The sequence below is a fragment of the Eutrigla gurnardus genome (genome assembly GCF_963514095.1).
Source record: "Eutrigla gurnardus genome assembly, chromosome: 7".
Taxonomy (NCBI): Eukaryota; Metazoa; Chordata; class Actinopteri; order Perciformes; family Triglidae; genus Eutrigla; species Eutrigla gurnardus.
In genome coordinates, this window is record NC_139921.1 from 18585231 (window position 1) to 18605557 (window position 20327).

Here is a 20327-nt window from a genome sequence, read left to right on the forward strand (position 1 = left end):
AAGGAAAGGATTTAAACGGGATGTACCTCGTGTTGCCTGCTGGCAGGGAGGGGGCGCCATGACAGTGCTATCATGCAAAGTCAAGATCCTCCGAGGATGAGTCGTTTTTATAGCGAATGACAACAGCAGGACTGTGTGCATGATCTCCACGGATCATGTCGAGCCTCATCTGCCACCGCTCCTGTTACAAAGTGCTGTGTTTTTTTTTTTTTTTTTTTTTTCTCTCTCGTTGGGAAATACCATGGTGGACCTGATGCTGCCGCCCAGCTGCTGCCTCTCTGTGGGAGCATGTGTGAGCGTGTCACATTCACACATGCACACGTAAAAAACCACGACTTGTACTTTCTGTCCTCATAGACCAAAACAAAGCATCATTTTACTTCTGGCACATTTATTCCATAGCACACCGACGCCACCTACTTTCTACAGAGGATGAGCCAAGAGTGGGTTTTGGTTTCTGCCAGGAGGGAGAAGTCCTTTTTGCGTGCCTTGGCCAGTAGTGGTGGGTCTGTGCAAGCAGGCTGGTACCCGCTGACCCCTGCCCTCTCATTAGTGGGACGTGGAGCAGTGGAGTACCGTGCTCCCCAGGTCATGTTACATATGGCTTGCAGTCTGCTGCGCCGCATTAAATGTCAGCTTTGAAACCATCTGAAAGATCAGAGGTCAGTGTTTTTAATAAGGCCAGAGTTCTGGGGGAGTTCCCTATTTTTTTTACAGCGTACTCAAATATGTTTTTACATCGCATGTTTGAAATCGTGGACAAAATGATCCACTACTATTTAGATATGGGGATGTCCTGATTTTCACACATAAATGGAGCCGTAAAATAAAAAAGTCCCCGTGCGAAATGAACTACACATCTGCCGTGAGAGAACAATTGTGCTCTTTTACCTGTTTAATTTATAGGCACAATACAAAGGTGGAATTTGGCGTTTTCTGTGGCCCCCTCCCCGTGAGACCCACAGGCCATGCTGCGAATGGGATATTGTTCTGGGCTCCAACAAAGCTGTTTTCACCCTCTTCAATATTACAGGAGGAGTTACCTGATACCTAACAATCAGCTAATCCACTGCCCATGGCGACGAGGTCACCTGTGCACAGGTAACTTTATCCCGGTTGCCTGACTCTCCCTCCCTTTCCCGCTAGTCTCTCCCATTTTTCTTCTCTCTCTCTCTGTGCCTCAACAGTGAGCACAGACAAACAGCCTCTGTTTATTCAGGTCATCAGTTAGATCATATATAACTCCTCGGGCCAGGATCCGCTGAAAGGACAACTCCTATAATCCACCACAGACACGCTGTGAATAACATAAAATCCCCCGCTGTTTGTCCATTTGTCAAACTTTGTCTCCATCTTATCTCTCCTCGCTCGTTTGGTCGAGTGCCCACTGAGTGAACACGCATCAGGTTGGACATGCAATGCATTCGACAGGAGTCACAGACACTTTTCTGGAGCGAGACTCGGTGTCTGTGAGTGACAGCGCCTCAGATTCATTCTTCCACATGTTGAAGTAGTGGGGTAGTTGTGGGGGGTGGGGGGGTTGTCCGGCCTTCGCTCAGGGAAACGGCCATTGGATTGGACGGAGCTAAAGGGAGCTGTAGACCCCCCACCCTAAAGCAGCTTTACCTCTGGAAATCTCATTGCTGTTTATTTGAATTACATGGGCTGAGATGAGAAAAGGAGGGCTAATGAACTCCAGGTTGCCAGGCATGTGCAAACGATCACCGCAGGTTTGCAGAGAGCAGCACCAGGCTTGCTGGATTACTACATGCCACTTTCCCCCAGACCCTCACAGTTTGGCTACATGGGACTTTTAAATGCCGGGAAGACGGGCTTTTTGTCTGGCGTTGTCTGGTATAACAGTGTGCTTAAAATGTTGGCTGAAAAACTCAAAGATGATTCCTTACTTTAATCAGTGCTCTTGACACACAAAAAAATATTTGTTTTATGTTTTTATAAATATAAACTTTTATTGCAGTATGGAGATTTAGAAAAATACATTCACATAATTTCAGATAACATATAATTCAAACTAAGATAAAAAAAAACAACAACAAACAAACAAAAAAAACAAATGACCATAAGTTTTTACTATTTGCCCACAACTCATTTTTGGTATTTGATATTAAAGCACAGAGGATACTTTCATTGAAACATCCATTCAAATTGACGGGATTATGTCATAAATCCTGAAAAATAAAAGTATGACTAGTCCACTTGCGTGAAGATGTGTACCGATTTAAATGTGCTTGGTGTGAGTTGGCTGTGAGGCTGAAATGTGCTATTATGGTCACGTATGACAGCGAGGAATTAGGCTCCTGTTGTGAAAAGCACTGGACACACTTGACAAATGGGCTCCACATTCTCTCGTCTTTCCCTCGACTGACACCCGGCAAATGTGCCAGCGATGGCTTCGGGGCGGTAAATCTCTGAAGCTGCAATGTCTCTCCCTGCACGCCAACGCAGGAGCAGCGACAAAGCGTACTTTCAGTGTTGTTCGCGAGGAAACAAAAAGTAAAAGGCACTAGTGTCCAAAACATTATGACGCCATGCAAAGAGAGATTATTACAATCCCTTTATAGAAAAATAGGATTCATGATTACGGACATTTGGAGAGACACATCAAAATGAAACAGGATATAGTACGGCATCATTACATCTAGTTAACATACTATGACTTGCATGATTATAAACAACGTACGAGGAACAACGCGAGAACCTACGGCGTGACCTTTTCGATCGCCATTCATACCTCGGTCTCACGGGTTGATGATGAGGCTTGAAATATGAGTTATTACTGAAGTAGTGTGCATTCGTTGAGGTGTGTTGCGCGTGACAAACCCTCCGACACGAAAGGCTGTCTGAAACATGTTACATTGTAATGTCATCGTGGTAGTGCAAATGCCAGAACAGACCAATGCCATTGTGTATTCTAAGTAGCAGAAAGGCACATTCGTCTTAACTCCAGTCCAAGTTCCTTTGGTGTGATTTAAAGCACAAAACAGGTTTTTTTTGCAGTGACTTGAGAGGCGTTCAGAGGATTCGAGGTGATTACTGAAGGACACTTATTTCCTAAATCAGCAGCTTTGTGTGTTTAATGACCTTTTTCTCTGTATGTGCGCAGTCCTTTAGTGAAGCTGCCGCTGTTTAACCGACCACTTTCAGAGGCTCTCTCCCTCTTCCCCCTACCGAATGACCTTTTTGGTTTGACCCATATGACGCATTTAGTTTGGAGGAACATCCTTGTCACATGACTCGAGGCATTCCAGCACCTGCTTCTGCAGATCAAATCCACTCAACAGGAAGTAGCAGGTGTTGTCTATAAAAATGCACATTTAAACACTGCTCAGACACATACAGCAACTTCTTCTGTATGTAACAGTTGTAACGTTTCATCTTATGAACGGGGTCTTTTAAAACACGTCATGGACTTTAAAAACATTTTTTTTATGATGAACTCATAATGCCCACCTCAGGGCTCCCCTCAGACTAGAGTGCATTGTAAAAGTCAAATGAATACAAATAATTTAACATTTAAAGAAAATGAATGGTAAAAAACAAAAAAACACACGCACACAAAAAGTAAAAAGATTCACCATATCACTGCTTAGGCAGACATGAGTGCTTCTACGAGAGAAAATAGGTTTGAGGTTAAAGGTCAGCCATGTCCTCTTCCATCTGCACTGTCTGTAGTTTGGCTAGGTCCTTCCCCTCCACGCCCTCCATCTCCCCACACATCGCCCGCACCATCTCACTCACGGCTGCTGAGCCCGAGCCGTCCACCTTGTTCGCTGAAAGGTTCATGTAGTTGCTGTTCATGCCTGGGCCCATCAGGTGCGAGGAGGGCCCCCGCACCTCGTGGCCCCCGAGGTACTCTGCGGGCTGGAGGTGGTGGCTGTTGGGGTCTGTTTGTGCCATCAGGGGCGTGCTGACTGTGAGGGTGGTGTAGACCTCGGGCTCGGGGCTGGACGAGCTGACCGTGGAGACTTCGGTGGTCGAGGACGGACCTCGACTGGAAGGAACCTCCTCTGAGTTGGGGGTGGTGTAGCTGAGCTGACCGCTAGGGTCCAGGTGGAGCCCGTGGTGGTACGAGGAGTAGACGCCTCCCTCCAGAGGTTCCTTCTTGATGGCCGGTTGGCCGACGTTGCTCATGCTGTAGAGGATTGTGCTGTGGTGCAGGGACGACATGGTCAGCTTGTCCTGCTGCTGGAAGGAGTCGTTGGAGGAACTCACTGCTACATTGTTCAGAGGCATGGTACCTGTAGTAATACAACAATGGATACATCAATACTGTACCTCCATCTACAGTTTAGATCCCCCTCCCACTGCCGGATCCCCCGTCTCATTCCTCACAGTATCATACGTTTCGTTTACAGCAGGCCTTGGCCCCCGAAATTGCTGTTGTGTGTCTCAGACACTTTGTGCTCTTTAAGCTCGACCCTGCGGTGCCCCAGGGAATGAGTGCAGAAGCCTGCCAGGACTCAACAGCAAGCTGCAATTTTCAGTTTTTTTTTCTTATTATTCATCCTGGTGTAGATTCTCTGCTTTATGTCAAAGTAAGTGCTGTAATAGCTTATTCCCTGTTAGTGCGTTTCGTGGCCTCTGATTTCTGTTCTGCAGATCAAGAGTGCATTGGTGATGAGTGATGGTGACTTCAGGGCTTGTTTTTATTCATCTCTGGGGTTTTCAAAGGACCACCTTCTTCTGATGATGTGTGTGTGTGTGTGTGTGGTCCTACTCTGTGTCTTCTATCACTGATTGGCTATAAAGTTAGGACATATATAGCAACATTTTAGCAAAGTGATACACTTTAAAGGTTCATTTGACTGCTTAACAAGGGGAAAATAACAGCATCATATTTAATGATTATTTCCCCATTTCAGACAAATATCACCCAAGCCTAGTCAAGATTAAATACCATGAGTTCAATGAATCCTAGTATTTTGTCATTGTCGGCCATATCTGCCTCAGTATATCTAAATATAAGGGTCCGAGTACATAACAAGGTTATTACAACCAACAAGTTTGTCAGTTAAAATAGCCACAAAGGTTTGCTCTTTAACCCACCTTGTTGTGTGATTGCTGAGGAAGATGAGGCAGAAGAGAGCTGCAGTGGTGGAAGACCTATGTCGCTGTTGAGTAATGAGCTGCCATCGCTGTCAGAGACCCCGCTCGGTACCTGGACCAGACTGTAGCCGCCCAGCTGCAGGGCACCTGACGAGGAGCTGAACGTGAGCACAGAGGAGCCTCCGTTTTGGGCGGCCATGCTGTGAACCCCCTCCAGCTTCACATCGGCTCCGTTCGCACAGCCGGAGTAGGAGGCGTACTGCAGGGCCGAGTCCTCCGCAGAACTGCCCAGTCCCTTCTCCTGCCCTGTCTGCATCTGCATGTCCATACCGGGGCCCCCCAGCAGCACCCCTCCAGACGGCCTCAGTGAGTTGAAGGCCAAGGGCTGAATGCCCAAATTGAGCCCGTTGAAGAGGATGTTTCCGGGTGTGTGGAGGTATGACGAGCCGCCATTGTGAAACACGCCGGAGGAGTTGTTACTGGTCACGAGATTTCCGTTGTAGTGACCGCCGCTGCTGGATCCTGGGGGCAGCTTGATGTCCCCAATCTGTTGGATGACCACCCCACTGTCCATAGGCCCCGTTTGAATGGGAAGAGTCCCGTGGGTGATCACCCCATCTGAGGAGTTGGAGAGGGGTCGGGGAGACAACTCCTCCTGGCCTTTGCTCGACTCGTCCTCTGTGCTGTGGTTTCCATCAGATTCACTGTGGGGGGGAAAAGACAAATGGTGTGTCTCAAAACAAAAGAAAACAAAAAAAGGGAATGATCGGTGGTAAACTATTGTTATAAGGACTTCAAGACACTTTTTAAATAATTAAAAAGATTGAAAAATATACATGTTTCTGATACAGATAGAAAGTATTTTACTCTCATTCGTGCACTCTTTGGCAAAGAGGTCACACTCTAAAGCACGATTACGACACAAATTCAATAAAGTACAATTTGTATATCGGCGTTTATTTCCTTTCCACACACAGCTTGCCAGAGTCACATTTGTTGCTGTGTTATTACACTAGCTTAGAAGAGGAGGCTGTGCTTGTGTGTAGCCCTGTTTTACCTCATGGAGAGCTGCACTGACAACAACCAACCAACGTCAACAACCGTGCAACCATTTGGCGCAATAAATTCTGGTGTGACAACCTGCCAGCACTGGTGGCATGACTAAACAAATGGCTGAGAGCGTTCATTTGAATTTTCAATCACAATTTAAAACGGCAGTGTAATTTAAAACCCATATTTTTCTGTTTCCATGAAGTCTTAAAACAATATAGAAGTAGTTTATTACATAATGAATGACTCTCTCTCTCTCTCTCTCTCTCTTTCTCCCTCTCTCTTTTTAAAGATTGATCCAAACAGCTGCACCCCCTCCAACACACACACACACACACACACACACACACACACACACACACACACACACACACACACACACACACACCCTAAAACGTCTCACCCCCACTTCCAGATAAGGATATAAACCAAAACACTAGTTGCTTCAAATAGGCCATGAGACTAATTGTTAAAAAAATATATCCATATGTTATACATTTATACTAAAACCGTGTTTCTAAATAAGCGACTTAAAGGGAATCTATAATTGTGTGCGCGCGCGTGTGCGCGCGTGTTAGAGAAAGAGAGAAGGGTCACCTCCACCAGGTGTGCGTCAGCTTTGTTCACACACACACACACACACACACACACACACACACACACACACACACACACACACACAGAGAGAAACATGAAAGAAGCTACACTTCTGTCTGTCTGTGTGGAGGACTATGAAACGCCAGAGCTGATCCTCTTTGGTGTGTGAGAGAGGGAAAAAATGACTGAATGAAAATGATTTATGTGTTGGGATGGGGACACGTGCACGCGCTACTAAGTGTGTGCGCGCGTGCGTGTTCATCTCTGACACACACACACACACACACACACACACACACACACACACACACACACTACAGAGAGATACGATAAAAAAGAAAGTAACTGTTTAGAAATGAGCAACGTTCTCGTGTCCGACACTGGAGTGTGGAGGTTGTTATATAGTTGCTTACGGTCTCCATGCCCGATAGCACCGACACACTTGAAACCGGATCTGAATGGCAACCGCTTCATATTTCAAAACATTAAAAGCGTGCTCCAAACCCTTTTAAGCACACTTTTATTTGTTTCTTAATCGCCGACGGTTAATGATTCACATGGTCAAATCTTTACAAAGGAGTCTGGAGGATTATGAAATACACAGTTTTGTCAGTCCGTGTGAAAAGTTGTAAACTAAAGGCGCCCTTCCACGAAGAAAACAAGCTTTAATACGGTGTTAAAGTCAGCCTAGTTCGGTTTTAATTCGCGTTTTACGCACAACAAACTTTGGATAATTGGTTTTATATGGAGAGTGTCACTGATGTAGACTAGCGTGTGTTTCCTTTTGTTTCCTCACCTTTTGGATTGTGCCTCGGACGGGTTTCTGTCTCTCTGTCTCCTGTTCTTGAACCAGTTGCTGACCTGGGTCAAGGAGAGTCCTGTAATCTTGGCGAGATTTCTTTTCTCGGCAGGAGAGGGGTATCTATTCTGGTTATACAGATCCTTCAGCGCGTTCCGGGACCGCTCCTTGAAACAATACACTGTCTCCTCGCCGTCCCAAATAGTCCTGGGGAGAGGGTACTTTCTCCGGATCCGGTACTTGTCTACGGCACCCAGGGGTCTCCCCCGCGCCTTCTCCGCCTCGGTGTAGCGGGCCTTGTACCACAGATCTTGTAGAAAGGTGTGGTTGGACGGACTGAAACTGTGGTTCTCCAAAATACTGTACAGCTCCTGGTACCGAGCCTGGTGGTAAGCAACGAGGGCTTGGGCTTTCAGGATGCTTTCGTTGCCGCGTAGCAGGTCACTCTGTGGCAGGGACCACAGGAACCTGGCCAGCCGGTCCACATTGCCTCCCTGCTGCAAAGCCTCGCACACGCACGCCACTTGCTCCGGCGAGAAAGCCAGAGAGGTGGCGGCGCTCACCAACAGCTCCGTGCGCACCGCGTCCGCGTTGCGCTCCATGGACAACTCCGCCGCGTCCAGCGCCACAAGCTTGATGCACTCCCGCTTATCCACCTCCTTCACATTTTCCCTCTTGATGTCATTTGCTGTTGTGACTTCTCCGGCAGAAGAAGAAGACATTTTTTTTTTTTGTTCAAACCTTCCCTGGTAAAGTCACTCCTCCCAGCTCGATCAGGTTACCTCCTCGCCATGCGAATGCGATCGGATGTCTGACAGCAGCTGTAAGTAGATATCTCTCTCCCCTTTTCCTTCCAACGTGACTTTTACTCTGCGGGGACTGGAGCTCGAAGGAGAAACACCAGGGTCTATCTGCAGGAGAGCCACGCTATTGGCTGCCCGGGGCCTCGATAGGGAGGAGCGAGCGCGATTCAGACACGAATGTTTGGTTTCCAGCTGTCAGTCATATAACAGTATATTCCCGTGGCTCACCTGTGCAAGGTGAGTGATTTTGGGATCGTGGGAACGGGATATGCTTTGTTGTTTGTGTTATCAGGAGCAGCTGAGTTAGCTGTGTGTGGAAACATCAAAGCAGTTTTATTCTCATATCGGGGACATCCAATTAAACCGGAGACTGTTGTGAGTCATTGTGTCGAACTCAAATTATTTATGACAATTTCATACGAGAAACATTAAATAGACGTGGACATTGACGGTGGATTTGTTGGAGATACTCCCCTCTTAAGGGATTTAAAAAAAAATGCATTACCCTTTCTACGTTCATTGTGTAATAGTTCAAGGTGCTGATTGTGATTTATAGATAATGGTGTAAATATCGCCTCCTTGTCTGTTACAAATCACTCATTGGTTCATCCCAAATCGCATACATGAACATAAAATGTTTAGTAAAGGCTAAGGAAACAAACATGTCTGCATTAATTCATATCCAGAGAATTCCCCAATGACATAACGTTTATGTGCTGTGATATTTATGTCTTTCAAAAGGTATGAGTCAAAGTTTATTTTCAACTTTCACATCGTCTTCCATAAATATAGTTTGAAATAACATGGCAATATCTTCCAAATGAAACCAACTAATCCACCTAAGTCACATCAAAGCATTTATTAGCCTTATTAGTCATTCATCATTGTATTTATCCTGTCAAAACTTAACTTTCTTTTGCCAATAATAATTGCCAGTCTAATGTGGTACTGGAGTCTAACTTGGTGTCTGATTAATAACTGACATTTATACGTTAACAAATCATTATGACCCATACAGGACCCTTCACCCTGCTTTAAGTGGGTGTGATAGAATATATATTTTTTGAGTTATATCCTGTAACTTTAATTTCTATAATGTTATAATATTCCTTATACGGTTTCATCGTGCATTGTTATTTTAACTTAATAAATCACATGACATATACACCTAACTTGAATTATTTCCCCCAAAAGTTACACATCCAACCAGAAACCGCATGATGTCAGAAGCCCTGGGGAGTAACATCTGGAGAGGTTTTTGTTTTTAATTATGGTTCAGTCCAGCCTTACATTAGATCATGGAATATATGGGGGGAATCTATAGGGTACAGCACAGAGGAGACAGTCAAACCTACAATGAGAACATTTTGTTTATTTTCTCTACATTCAATGTTTGAGTGGATACGTGAAAATAAACCACTCAGCTTCTTTCTTTTTTTTTTTTTTTTTACCCCAGACCCCCCTGGGACTTCCCGGGGACCCCTGGGTGTGCCTGCACCACAGTGTGACCACCACTGCTGTCGAGGTTATCATTAAACAGGAACACTTCTGATTAATGAGCGTTTCCCGTCGGACCACATTCGGTGTAACACAGCGGGTTCTACGAGAAAAGTGACGGGGGAGCTGCTAGTTGTTGACATTGTTCAAAAGCTTTTCAATATACATATATTGTGTTGCACGGACAGAAATGGACGACCAGGGCTGCCCGAGATGCAAAACAACAAAATACAGGAATCCGTCGCTGAAGCTGATGGTGAACGTCTGCGGCCACACTCTGTGAGTAACCCTGTTTACACCTGACAGCTAAAGCAAAGCACAGAGACGCTAGTTTCCCCAAGTTTGGTGGCTTCAAACTCTGCAAAAAGACACCTACTAACACAAGAAACCCGTAAACCGGGCGGGCATCTCTTATTTCCACACGTGTTAAGCTTCATATGCGTTTCTTGAATCTTAACGTTTGTCCGTTAACGCGCAAAACGACAATGTTGTTCGAGTCCCTCGAGCTCTTAGCTTACAGCTAACGGTTTGCGGTGCTCTGTGCTAATGTGACAAATAAAGGAATATAGTTATTGACAGTTAAAACTCCCTCATTCTTATGAATGATGTAAAATGAATACTCTAAATCTATTAACTGCCAGTTTTGCTAGACATTGTTAATACACGTGATAGACTACTGTTAATAACACAACCTGCTTATTTGTGTCCTTCTGTAAAAGCTGTTAGAGTAGTCAGTCCTGGGAAGGAGGACATTTAATTGGAAGTACACAAACATCAGCATTTCAGGGAGAAGAGTGATTGATGATGATGTGTATACATTGTTGTGTATTGTGTAGTCTTAACTACATAATGAGCACAACATTTTGCGTAACAAATACATATTCATCATACACAAGGACTGCACCGCATGGCCACAGCTATGACTAATATATGCTTTTTGTGGTAAGCTGATGAATCACGTTAAAAGCTGGTTCTTATGGATCCAACCATAGTCACAAGCAGAGACAGTAATCAGTTCCAGACCATGCCGTGACCTAAGCCAAGCCATTAAAAATGCAACCTCATCGTGATTGTTTCCACCTTACATGTTTTTTCCTACATTTTATAAATCAGGCTCTATGTTTTATTTGTCAGGTATTGAACTAGAAAGCTTCACTTAACACAAAGATTAATTTATTGCGAGTGTGTTTTTTATTTTCCTATATTGTCCACAACGAACAACCATTTTTAGTTCCTAACTAATCCCCTGTGGTGGGACTAGGTCAGTTACCGCAGTTCTACTCATCACCCTGGTGGGATTCTTTATTTTGCATAAAACTGAAAAAATAAATAAATAGTACAATGCCTATTGCAAGTTACCAGAAGCAGAATTTGAAGTTCATGTAATACAATTAGATAAAACAATGTAAGTAAGTTTTTGCTTTTGTCAAACTGTAACCAGCAAATACAGTATTTTATTTGAAAAAGTTACTTGAACAATTACTCGCCAGAATCTTTTAATTTGTATCGACTGGATAACTGTTCTAGCACTAGTTTACACTTTTTATTGTCACACTACGGTCACTTACGACACCCCAATGTCAGTAAACTTGTTTTCTATGCATTTTCCAATATTTAACCTTGTCATCTGTTTAAACGCCTCGTCATTTAATTGAAGGGGACACGGTTTCTATGAGCATCATGCAGTGACAGTGGTAGCCTGATGGGAGCATCTTTTCGACCCTGTCTGTTTATTGACCGTGCCATCAGGAAGTGCCCGTGCTTTGTCATCAGGTCAGCAAGCTCATAACTCACCGCCTCTGTCTGGATGCAGGGCTACACACAGAAAATTAAAACGATTCTGCAATGAAGCAATTTGGAGTGATGTCCTAGCCCAGGTCACCTTGGATTCGTTCCTCAGACCGGGTGCAACGGTGAATTAATGCAACACTTGGAAACTGCTTGCTGCTTACAATTGTTCATGAAAGATCACAGAATAGAATCTGTCCTGAGATTCTTAGCATATTTTATTACCATTTTAGGGCTTGCTGGTTGATGTTGAACATTGTACTTAAGCAATTAGTCAAATAGCTAATTGACAGAAAATTGATCTACAGTTTTGAAAATCTATTAATTTCTAACGCACTTATTGTATCCACCCCAAATGTTTGCTATATTGTAATCACTGAAAAATAGATGGGTTGGACAAAACAAGCAATGCTTCTTCTGAATATGAGCTAAATTATTAAATTGGTTGATTAATTGGAAAAAAAAAATCTATAGAATAAACATTGCTAAATGTAATTGTTAGTAGTACCACCACCCTGTACTTGGACTGTCTTCATTTAAATAATCGTGAGCCTCAATCTTCCTTTGCCTGGTTGAGTCCAGTCTGGACTGACCAGGCGATGCAATGCAGTATCGAGCTTCTCCACCTCTAGCATGCATCTAAATTTAAACCCCACCACAGCACATTGTGTATCCCTGTCATTGGGGTTATTTGATTTGTGTTATTTATTACCTCCTTTACGCAATGACACCGGACCCACGTCCTTTGGCATTTGACACTGGGCTCAAATGATAGTAGCGTAGGCATACAGTGGTGAGTAGGGGTCCACATTCTGTAGTGAGGTTGACAGGGTCGACACACCTAATTAAGTAGGAGTTAGTTTCCTGTATTGGGTCATTGTATGTTCTAGGTTTGTATACAGTAATAAACCTCAGGCATGTGGGGATCTGTTTGCTTTCTCCATAGAAACCTCCAAGACATGGATGGGCATGACATACCTTTCGCTTAGTAATCAGTACAAATGACTGTGAACTTAAATAATTAAATGTATGTTCGACAATTGGGAAAATAAAGGTAATTGTTTTCTTGCTGAGAGCTCGATGAAAATGTCAATACCACCATAGCTACAGCCAGGAGATAGTTACTTTAGCATAAAGATTAGAAGCAGGGGGAAACAGCTGGCTTTGTTTTAAAGGTTGAAAAATCTGCCTTTACCAGCACCTCTGACACGCTGTAAATTCTAGGTTTTTCCAATTAAGTTGCTGCACGGATAAAAAAAAAAAAAACAAGCTATAACTTCTTGACAGAGCCAGACTAGATGTTTCCCCCCTTTCTCCAGTCTTTATGCTAAGCTAACCACCTACCGGCTGTAGCTTTATATTTAACAGACGGACACAAAAGTGTTATTGATTAGTCTAGGCAAGAATACGAATGAGCATATTTCCCAAAATGTTGAACTATTTCTTGTAGTTGAGAACTACAAGTTCCAATGGGCATTGCTGTACAATACAGCTAAAGCAAGCTTAGAACCTATTTGTCCATTGTCCTGTTTGCTACATTTTTCAGGTCCTTGTTTTTATTTTCAGGAACATTGTAAATTATTATTATTTAAAAAAACGATACAAATTTACCGTGGGATAAACACTTTGGGAACCTTTCTCTCACTTTGCGTCTATACAGTACACCAAATCTAAGCTTTATTTTTTTAAAGATCAGACAAGCCTATGCTAGCTTCCTGTGTAAGCAATCATACACTCCTGGACCTCAGCATTTTTTGACTCTGCTGTTGTAGGTATTGTAGGTCACAGGGCAGGACAGAGCAGGTTTAAATTTTACATAAAGCTGTGTCCAGACTCAGTGGTTGCTCTGTGAATATCATGAGCTTTACGGCAGAAACAAGTGAATCCAGCTCCCGAGTGTTTATAGTGCTGTTGTTGTTTTTGCTGTCTCTTGCATAGGGAAGAGGCAAAGATGCAGGCAATGTCACCAAGGGGTGGTGGTGGTGGTGGCGGGGAGGCCTCTTTGCTGAGCCAGGACCCTGTTCACCCTCCTCTTACCACCCCCTTCTGTGACCTGCTGACAGCTGCAGATGGTTAGATAGCAGCTTAGAGCTCTGAGCAGGACAGGTGAGAGAGGGAGGAGTCCGGAGAACTCAGTCAGTGACAACAGCCCTAGGACACCGAGATGGCAAGCTGCTAGAGATCTCTCCAAATGTCTGTTCAGTATGCCAAGCAACGTAGCTTTGGCAAGATATTTCTGAGTCTCCATTTGAAATTGCAACAGGCGCGCGATCTGAACGCTGTCACTTACAGAAGGCACATTACAGAAGAAAGATGGCAAATCGACTCTAAAATCTCCTCCCTCTTAGACGCTCACCTCTTTGCTCTAGAGTTACACAGGATTTCCCCTTTGGAGAGTTCTGTTGTGTGGTCCATTTATGGGGCAGGGGGCAAGCTACGCCCCACTCCTAGCCCAGTGTTGATGAATGGGCTCTTTGTGGGCCTGTGGAAACAAGCTGAATCCCTCCATCTACCTCCATATGGCCAGGCCTATACATCTCCTGTAGCCTGGGGCCATAGTGAACATCTGCCTCTTCCAGGGTGCACTTGAGCAGGGACTCCTCATGCTCTGAAACACCAACTGGACACCGCAGATGTTTCTGTCCGTCATTCAGCTTTCATTTTTATTTTGTGGCTTCATCTAAGCCCAGCTAATCTCGCATGCTTGGAAGACAGTCCCCTGCGATGCAAGTTATATTTTGCTTGTTGTATGCCTGTAATAGCTTGGTGTCACACTTGGCAGGTCGGACTTGTTTGACCCATATTTGAGACGCTAGACGTAAACAGATAAACTCCTTGTCTCTGCAGTTTCTCCTTTTAACTGCTTTTTTGTTCTGAATCCTGCTGATGAAGTGAAATGCCTTGCATGATGACTCTGTCATGGTTGTTCTAATAGCCTCCACCCCCAGAGAGCTTTTGATGAGGCACCAGTGTCTCAAGCCCAGTCCTTGACTTTGGAAAGAATTGACTCCACCATACCATCAAGGACATATGGTGAATAATCTGGCTTTTTCCCATCAACTGTTCTATATTTTATTATGAAAACTGTCAGTGCTCAAAAGCAGATAATGATATTTGGAAACCAGATGTTGTCCATTTTTTTTAATGTAGTCACAAGTAGGAAGGTGAATTCCTGTGGAAATAAAGCTCTGCAGAGACTTAATTAAGAGTCTACTGTGCAAACGTTTATCCAGGCCCTCCATCCCATCAGGGGAGATTTAGGAACATTCCCATTGTCTTCAGTGTCCACTCTTCACTTGAGTGTGACTGATGAGCAAACGCCTACCTGCATGAAGGTGTGATTGATGGCTAAGCGCAGGGTTGTGCCTTTAGCTAGGCCTGACAGTTAGTCACGTAGTCATGTTGTCATGGTGCATGAAGTAAACCTTCCTGTTTGAACCTCGGCTTTACCCAACATTCCCCAACACTGTCCGAAGAATGTTTTGGCTTTTTTCTCCAGAATTGGTAGCAGGTGGAGAGTGGATGCTCTTTCCTGAATAGAATTATATGAGCAACTAATGTCTGCCTGGAAAAACTCATCATGACTGTTCTGTACTGGTATTATATTTTGTCTTGGAAAGTAATTGTATCCATTAAAAAGATTTACAGTGGATCAATAACTGCCTTGATTTGCACAGTATTTAAAACTGTGGCTCTGGATAATACAGTTTACTTAATTTAGGCGCTGTGTCCGGAATAATAATGACATGTTCTGGCAAAAAATGGAGAAAGATTGGGATTGCATGTGAAAATACAGATGGTTCTTTTCACATATTAAAGTAACATTTTCAAATATATTAAAGCCTTAAGCATGAATGGCAATTAATCTTAAAATACATGAATGTACTAACGAAGTAAGGAATACACAAAAAGCTGTCTTTCTGTATTTCTTTTCCCAAAAGTAATAATCCATTCTTTATAATGATAGACTTTTGAATTTCAGAGCTGGATTTGATCATATTTTGCAACGTTGGCATGACTGAGGTCTGTTGAAATAACAATAAAGCAAATGTTTTTCCAGTGCAGACAGACACACCACTGATGGGGTGTCAGACTAATTTCCTCTTGTCTGAGAGTAGGAGGCAGCCTAATCGACATTCCAATAATAATCCCAGCCATCTTTGAGCACTTAGAGGAAATATTCATATGCCCCATTATCACCCACTGCGCCTGATGATAACTTACAGACATGAAAGAAAAATTACAAATTTGCTTTATTGTGATGAAAGTTGTATTTCATACGTGAACACATGCTTACAACTGATTCTCAGGCCTGACTGGGAGCGTCTACCTCTGGAAACACTCGACTCGGCTTGATGGTATTTTCCCGTTTTGTTGTCGTCTTCCCAACAGATGCGAGAACTGTGTGGAGATGCTGTTTGTGCGTGGCTCGGGGAACTGCGTGCAGTGCGACACACCCCTGAGGAAGAGCAACTTCCGTGTGCAGCTCTTCGAAGACCCGACCATAGATAAGGAGGTGGAGATTCGCAAAAAGGTGCTGAAGATGTGAGTAAGGGGGACCATGAGGGAGAGGGGTGCGGCTCTGCATGTTTATGTGTCATCTCATGCCTCCTCCCACTTCTTAAGCCACCTTTGTCTTTCTCATTACACTGTTTGTTTTGTAGACAATGAGTCTCCCCTGGGGGGCTCAAACGGGAAGGCTCTTTCCCTGCCAGGTTTTTACTTCTCAGCCCCTCCCTGCCTTCCCTCTCTCCCTCTCATCTGTTCTTTAATAGCCCCTTAATTGACATCTAATGTGTGTCTATTAGGCAGTATGCAGACATGGTATTTTAGAATGGTTGATTTAATGGAGGCTATTAATGTTGGAACATATTTGCCATCATCGGGTTTTGCCGTTTGTCCCATAAGTTCTGTTGTTCTTCTGCAGATACAACAAGAGAGACTTTGACTTCCCCAGCCTGAGAGAATATAACGACTACCTGGAAAAAGTGGAGGACATAGGTAAGGAGATGCTTATTAGTGTAATGCTTACACGTTTTGACTGGCAACACACCATGGTCAGCCTCACTACTACTTCATCTCAGTGGCCAACTTTGCTGCTGCTGTTGTGCGCTATGCCCTAAAAACATTTCCCCCATAGATCAGCATTGGAGATGCCTGCATCACTCAACACCTCAAACTGCAAATAAAACGAATGATTACTCTTTGTATTCTACATTTTTAAACCACAAAGGTTTAATTTTTGCCTGTGGGCGACAGAGTAAATGCGAAAGCGAAAGTGAAATAGTAAATGCAGAGTTTTCAAACAACAAAGTCAGTGTTTCTAGACCAGAAGACCTCAGGTGCCATAGAAAATACATTATCCATTCAAATAAAAAACACAACTAAACAGTTTAGAATATGACATTACAGTACTTTATTGGTGTGCCCACAAATTACAAAACGTATTTCTGCCATCCATCCCTCTTTTATCTGTAACTGCTTATTCTATTCAGAGTAGCGGCTAGAGCCGATCCCACCTGATATTGGACAAAGGCAGCGTACACCCTGGACAGGTCGTCAGAACTGACACACAGACAGAGAACAATTCCTGTGTACATTTACACCTACAGGCATTTCGAGTCATCAATTAAACCAAGCTGCATGACTGTGTGAGGAAGCCAGAGAACCTTGAGGAAACCCACACTGAAAACTCCACATAGAAGGCCACCTTGAACGTGGGACATTTAACAGGCAAAAGTCCACAGTTGGCCGATGGGCTGGAGTTTGGCCACCCAAGATTTAATATTTGAAAAATGTTCCCAGTATGTTAATGAAAATCTATAGTATCTCACTTAAGTTGAGAGAAATATTGAATTACCAAATTTATTGGCAAGTCCATTTTTCAGGCTGCATCATTTCATTAAAAGGAAAATTCTTGCATATCCTTTTATACACTTTTCCCCTCCAGTATTACAGATGGCCACATTTGTTATCTCTACAACTCTTTGCGTCCAGACTATAATTGAAAATCATAGTATTGTGGGAACAGGGTTATTATTTTGAAATGGGGATAATTACCCACATTTTCAGACCTGAAAAACCTGAATAGAAGCACTTCCAATGTATACTCAAGTAAACCTTCCTCCTAACGCTGGTTTGTGTCTCCTCGATGTAGTGTATAACCTGACAAACAACATTGATGTGGAGAACACCAAGCTGCAGATGGAGCAGTACCAGAGGGAAAACAGAGATATCATCCAGAGGAATAAAGTTAAAATGGTATGTCTCAAGTATTTTCCCAAACATGCACAATAGCTTCATGGATAATGATAATTAGGTGTTAAAAAAACACGGGAGGGAACTTCTTTTTTTTTTCCTCCCGGGCAAATTCAGCCTTGTGGTCAAAGATGTGATGCAACTTTTTACAACATCCCTGTTCTCCTCAGACGCGAGAACAGGAGGAGCTGGAGGAACTCTTGTTGCTGGAGCAGCAGGGCAATGAGCAGCGGAGACTGGACTTGCTGCAGGATGAGCAGAGGCAGCTACAAGCCAAGAGGAAGAATAAGCAGGCTCTGCTGGATGAACTGGTAAGATGCACACATGTTGCATGTACGTATGTCCACAGTCTGGCGAAGACAAAAGCAGCAACATTATCAAAGATGTTCCATATCTGACACACATAAGCGCACACGCTCACACACCCTCAGCCTGAGGGTTCATGGCTGTGTGATCATTAAGAGATTATTACCAGTCATTGTGCCCCAAGCTGCATTGTTCTCATTCTGTGATTCCAAAGCCTCCTGGCTCCATTGTGTTGAGCTGCTGGCTTTGGAAGTGATTGTTCCTGCAGAGCGGACTGCTGAAGGACCATCACAGATAGCAGGCTAAGCTGTATGTTTGTTTGTTTAAGGCACAGAGCCTGTTGACTGTAGGCAGATGAGATCAACCCCTACAACCCCCTCCCTCTGGGGAACTGTCTGACTGTTTGACATCTGTCCATCACTGTGGTCAGAAAGCTTACTGTTCTCATACACCAACACCTTCATTCAGATTTCTTGTTGCTGTTGGCTGAACTAGTGGTTAACTAATCAATAAAACACATCACAGGGAACTTTTTACACCCTTCCTGATTATTGTTCTTATGCAATGTTATCATTGATACTACATTATCTGCCTGCAGGCTTATTGTTTTCTTAAACTTTTTTTCTCATCTGGTGTCATCCAAATAAATCAAGTTAATTCATTTGTCCAAAATAATTATAACTCACTTAAGTGAAAGCAGGAAATGTTTGCAGTCAGACGTCTTGGAAGCCATTAAATCTTATTTGTTTTTTTTAAAATGCTAAGACACCTCTAGACTGTTCTACCATTGCTGTCCGCCCCATCAAAAATGTCCTACCCTTTCAGTGAACAAATTGTCCAAGCTAGTGTTCTTAGACCTCTGTGCTTGGCAACATTCCACTTGAGAAATTGAGATGTCCGACCTTGTATTTAATGGAGGTGAAGGCGGCGCAGTGCACTTGAAGTAGCGTCCCCTGCAGTGCTACAGTTATGTTGATATGGCTTGCAATAATAATGCTGCTGATGGCCTGAAAGCACCCTATTTTGTCTGTATGTATGTGTGTGTGTGTGTGTGGGTGGGGCTCTTAATGTCAGCTGCTTTTGCTGAGCACCTCCTGATGAAGCACACCTAGATTAACATTCTCATTAATTCCCGAATCCCATTTATTTCTCCAGGAGCAGTCTCAACTTCCTGCCACCATCTTGCTTGCCCAACACAAGGTCCGTGCTGCCAAGCTGGAGACCCAGATAGAGCAGCAGAAACAGGTGGTCAAACCTACCAACCTGTTTTCAACTGGAATCCATATGGTGAGTGCAACACTTTCGGCTGATTGCCTCTTTAACCCCAGTACATACAGATTCAAAGTGACAGACTCTTTTCTGAGCTAATAACATGTCAGGGGAGACGATGAATTTCCCTCCAGGAAGCCCAGTCGGGTTAAAAGGTCCATCCATGACTTTAATCGGATGCCAAATCCCTGGACGGTGGTTTATAATATTATGAGGAAGAGTTTTAAAACTATTTCAAGTTTTTGGTAGTAACTACTTACATGTTCTCTTTGGCAACTGAGAGATGCAGCATAGTATCAACATCTATGTCGGATGATAACTGGCTTGATTCTGATTTATTTAGGAATCCTCTCATTGTGCAGGGCATGACTTTAATTTGATGGAAATCAGGCCTTTTTTCTTTTTTTTGAAATCGCAAGCAGTGTTTGATGATCAATTTATTTATAAATAGAATGTTCCTGGTAAAACTGACATTTACTTTTACTCAGCTACCAGTTGTTGTTTATTTAGGAAATTTTGTCATTTTTAGAAGCAAATATGAGCAGATAAAACAGCCCTGTTTGGCTTTTTGACTGATCCCATGTTATTGCCACAATAATTATTTATGTGGTAAAGATTTTGTTTATAGACGATGGCACTGGCTTCAAGGCCATCAATGAAATTGCACGCATCTACCGTCAAACCACACGCCCTGACGCGAGCACTTCGCTCCTCTACTTCAGCTGGCCGGCTGGTACCACCTTCGCTGAAATCAAACAAATGTCTCTCAGCAAAGTCCAGACTCTTCTCTGTTCTGGCGCCTCAGTGGTGGAACGAACTCCCGACCAATGTCAGGACAGCAGAGCCCACATTGATCATAGCACTGTTGTTCTTAAGGTTTGTTTGCTGAACAG

The 20327-nt window shown here is 43.6% G+C and overlaps 2 protein-coding genes across 2 annotated transcripts in view; one reads left to right on the plus strand and one right to left on the minus strand.

The window, feature by feature from the left end:
- Nucleotides 1–1953: 1953 nt before the first annotated feature.
- six4a (SIX homeobox 4a) lies at nucleotides 1954–8373 on the minus strand. The gene is made up of 3 exons (XM_084012649.1): nucleotides 7511–8373; nucleotides 5068–5771; nucleotides 1954–4259 (listed from the first exon to the last, which is right to left on the minus strand). Exons 1-3 carry the CDS (start codon nucleotides 8233–8235, stop codon nucleotides 3652–3654), a joined length of 2037 nt encoding a protein of 678 aa, XP_083868775.1. The 5' UTR covers nucleotides 8236–8373; the 3' UTR covers nucleotides 1954–3651.
- A 44-nt stretch (nucleotides 8374–8417) lies between these two features.
- The window catches only part of mnat1 (MNAT1 component of CDK activating kinase), a 32336-nt gene continuing 20426 nt past the window's right edge, over nucleotides 8418–20327 (plus strand). Inside the window, exons 1-7 of the mRNA XM_084012666.1 lie at nucleotides 8418–8553; nucleotides 9773–10092; nucleotides 15994–16146; nucleotides 16529–16602; nucleotides 17759–17862; nucleotides 18030–18170; nucleotides 19321–19452. Coding sequence (XP_083868792.1) covers nucleotides 10004–10092; nucleotides 15994–16146; nucleotides 16529–16602; nucleotides 17759–17862; nucleotides 18030–18170; nucleotides 19321–19452 — 693 coding nt within the window. The 5' untranslated portion in view covers nucleotides 8418–8553; nucleotides 9773–10003. The remainder of the gene's footprint in view (nucleotides 8554–9772; nucleotides 10093–15993; nucleotides 16147–16528; nucleotides 16603–17758; nucleotides 17863–18029; nucleotides 18171–19320; nucleotides 19453–20327) is intronic.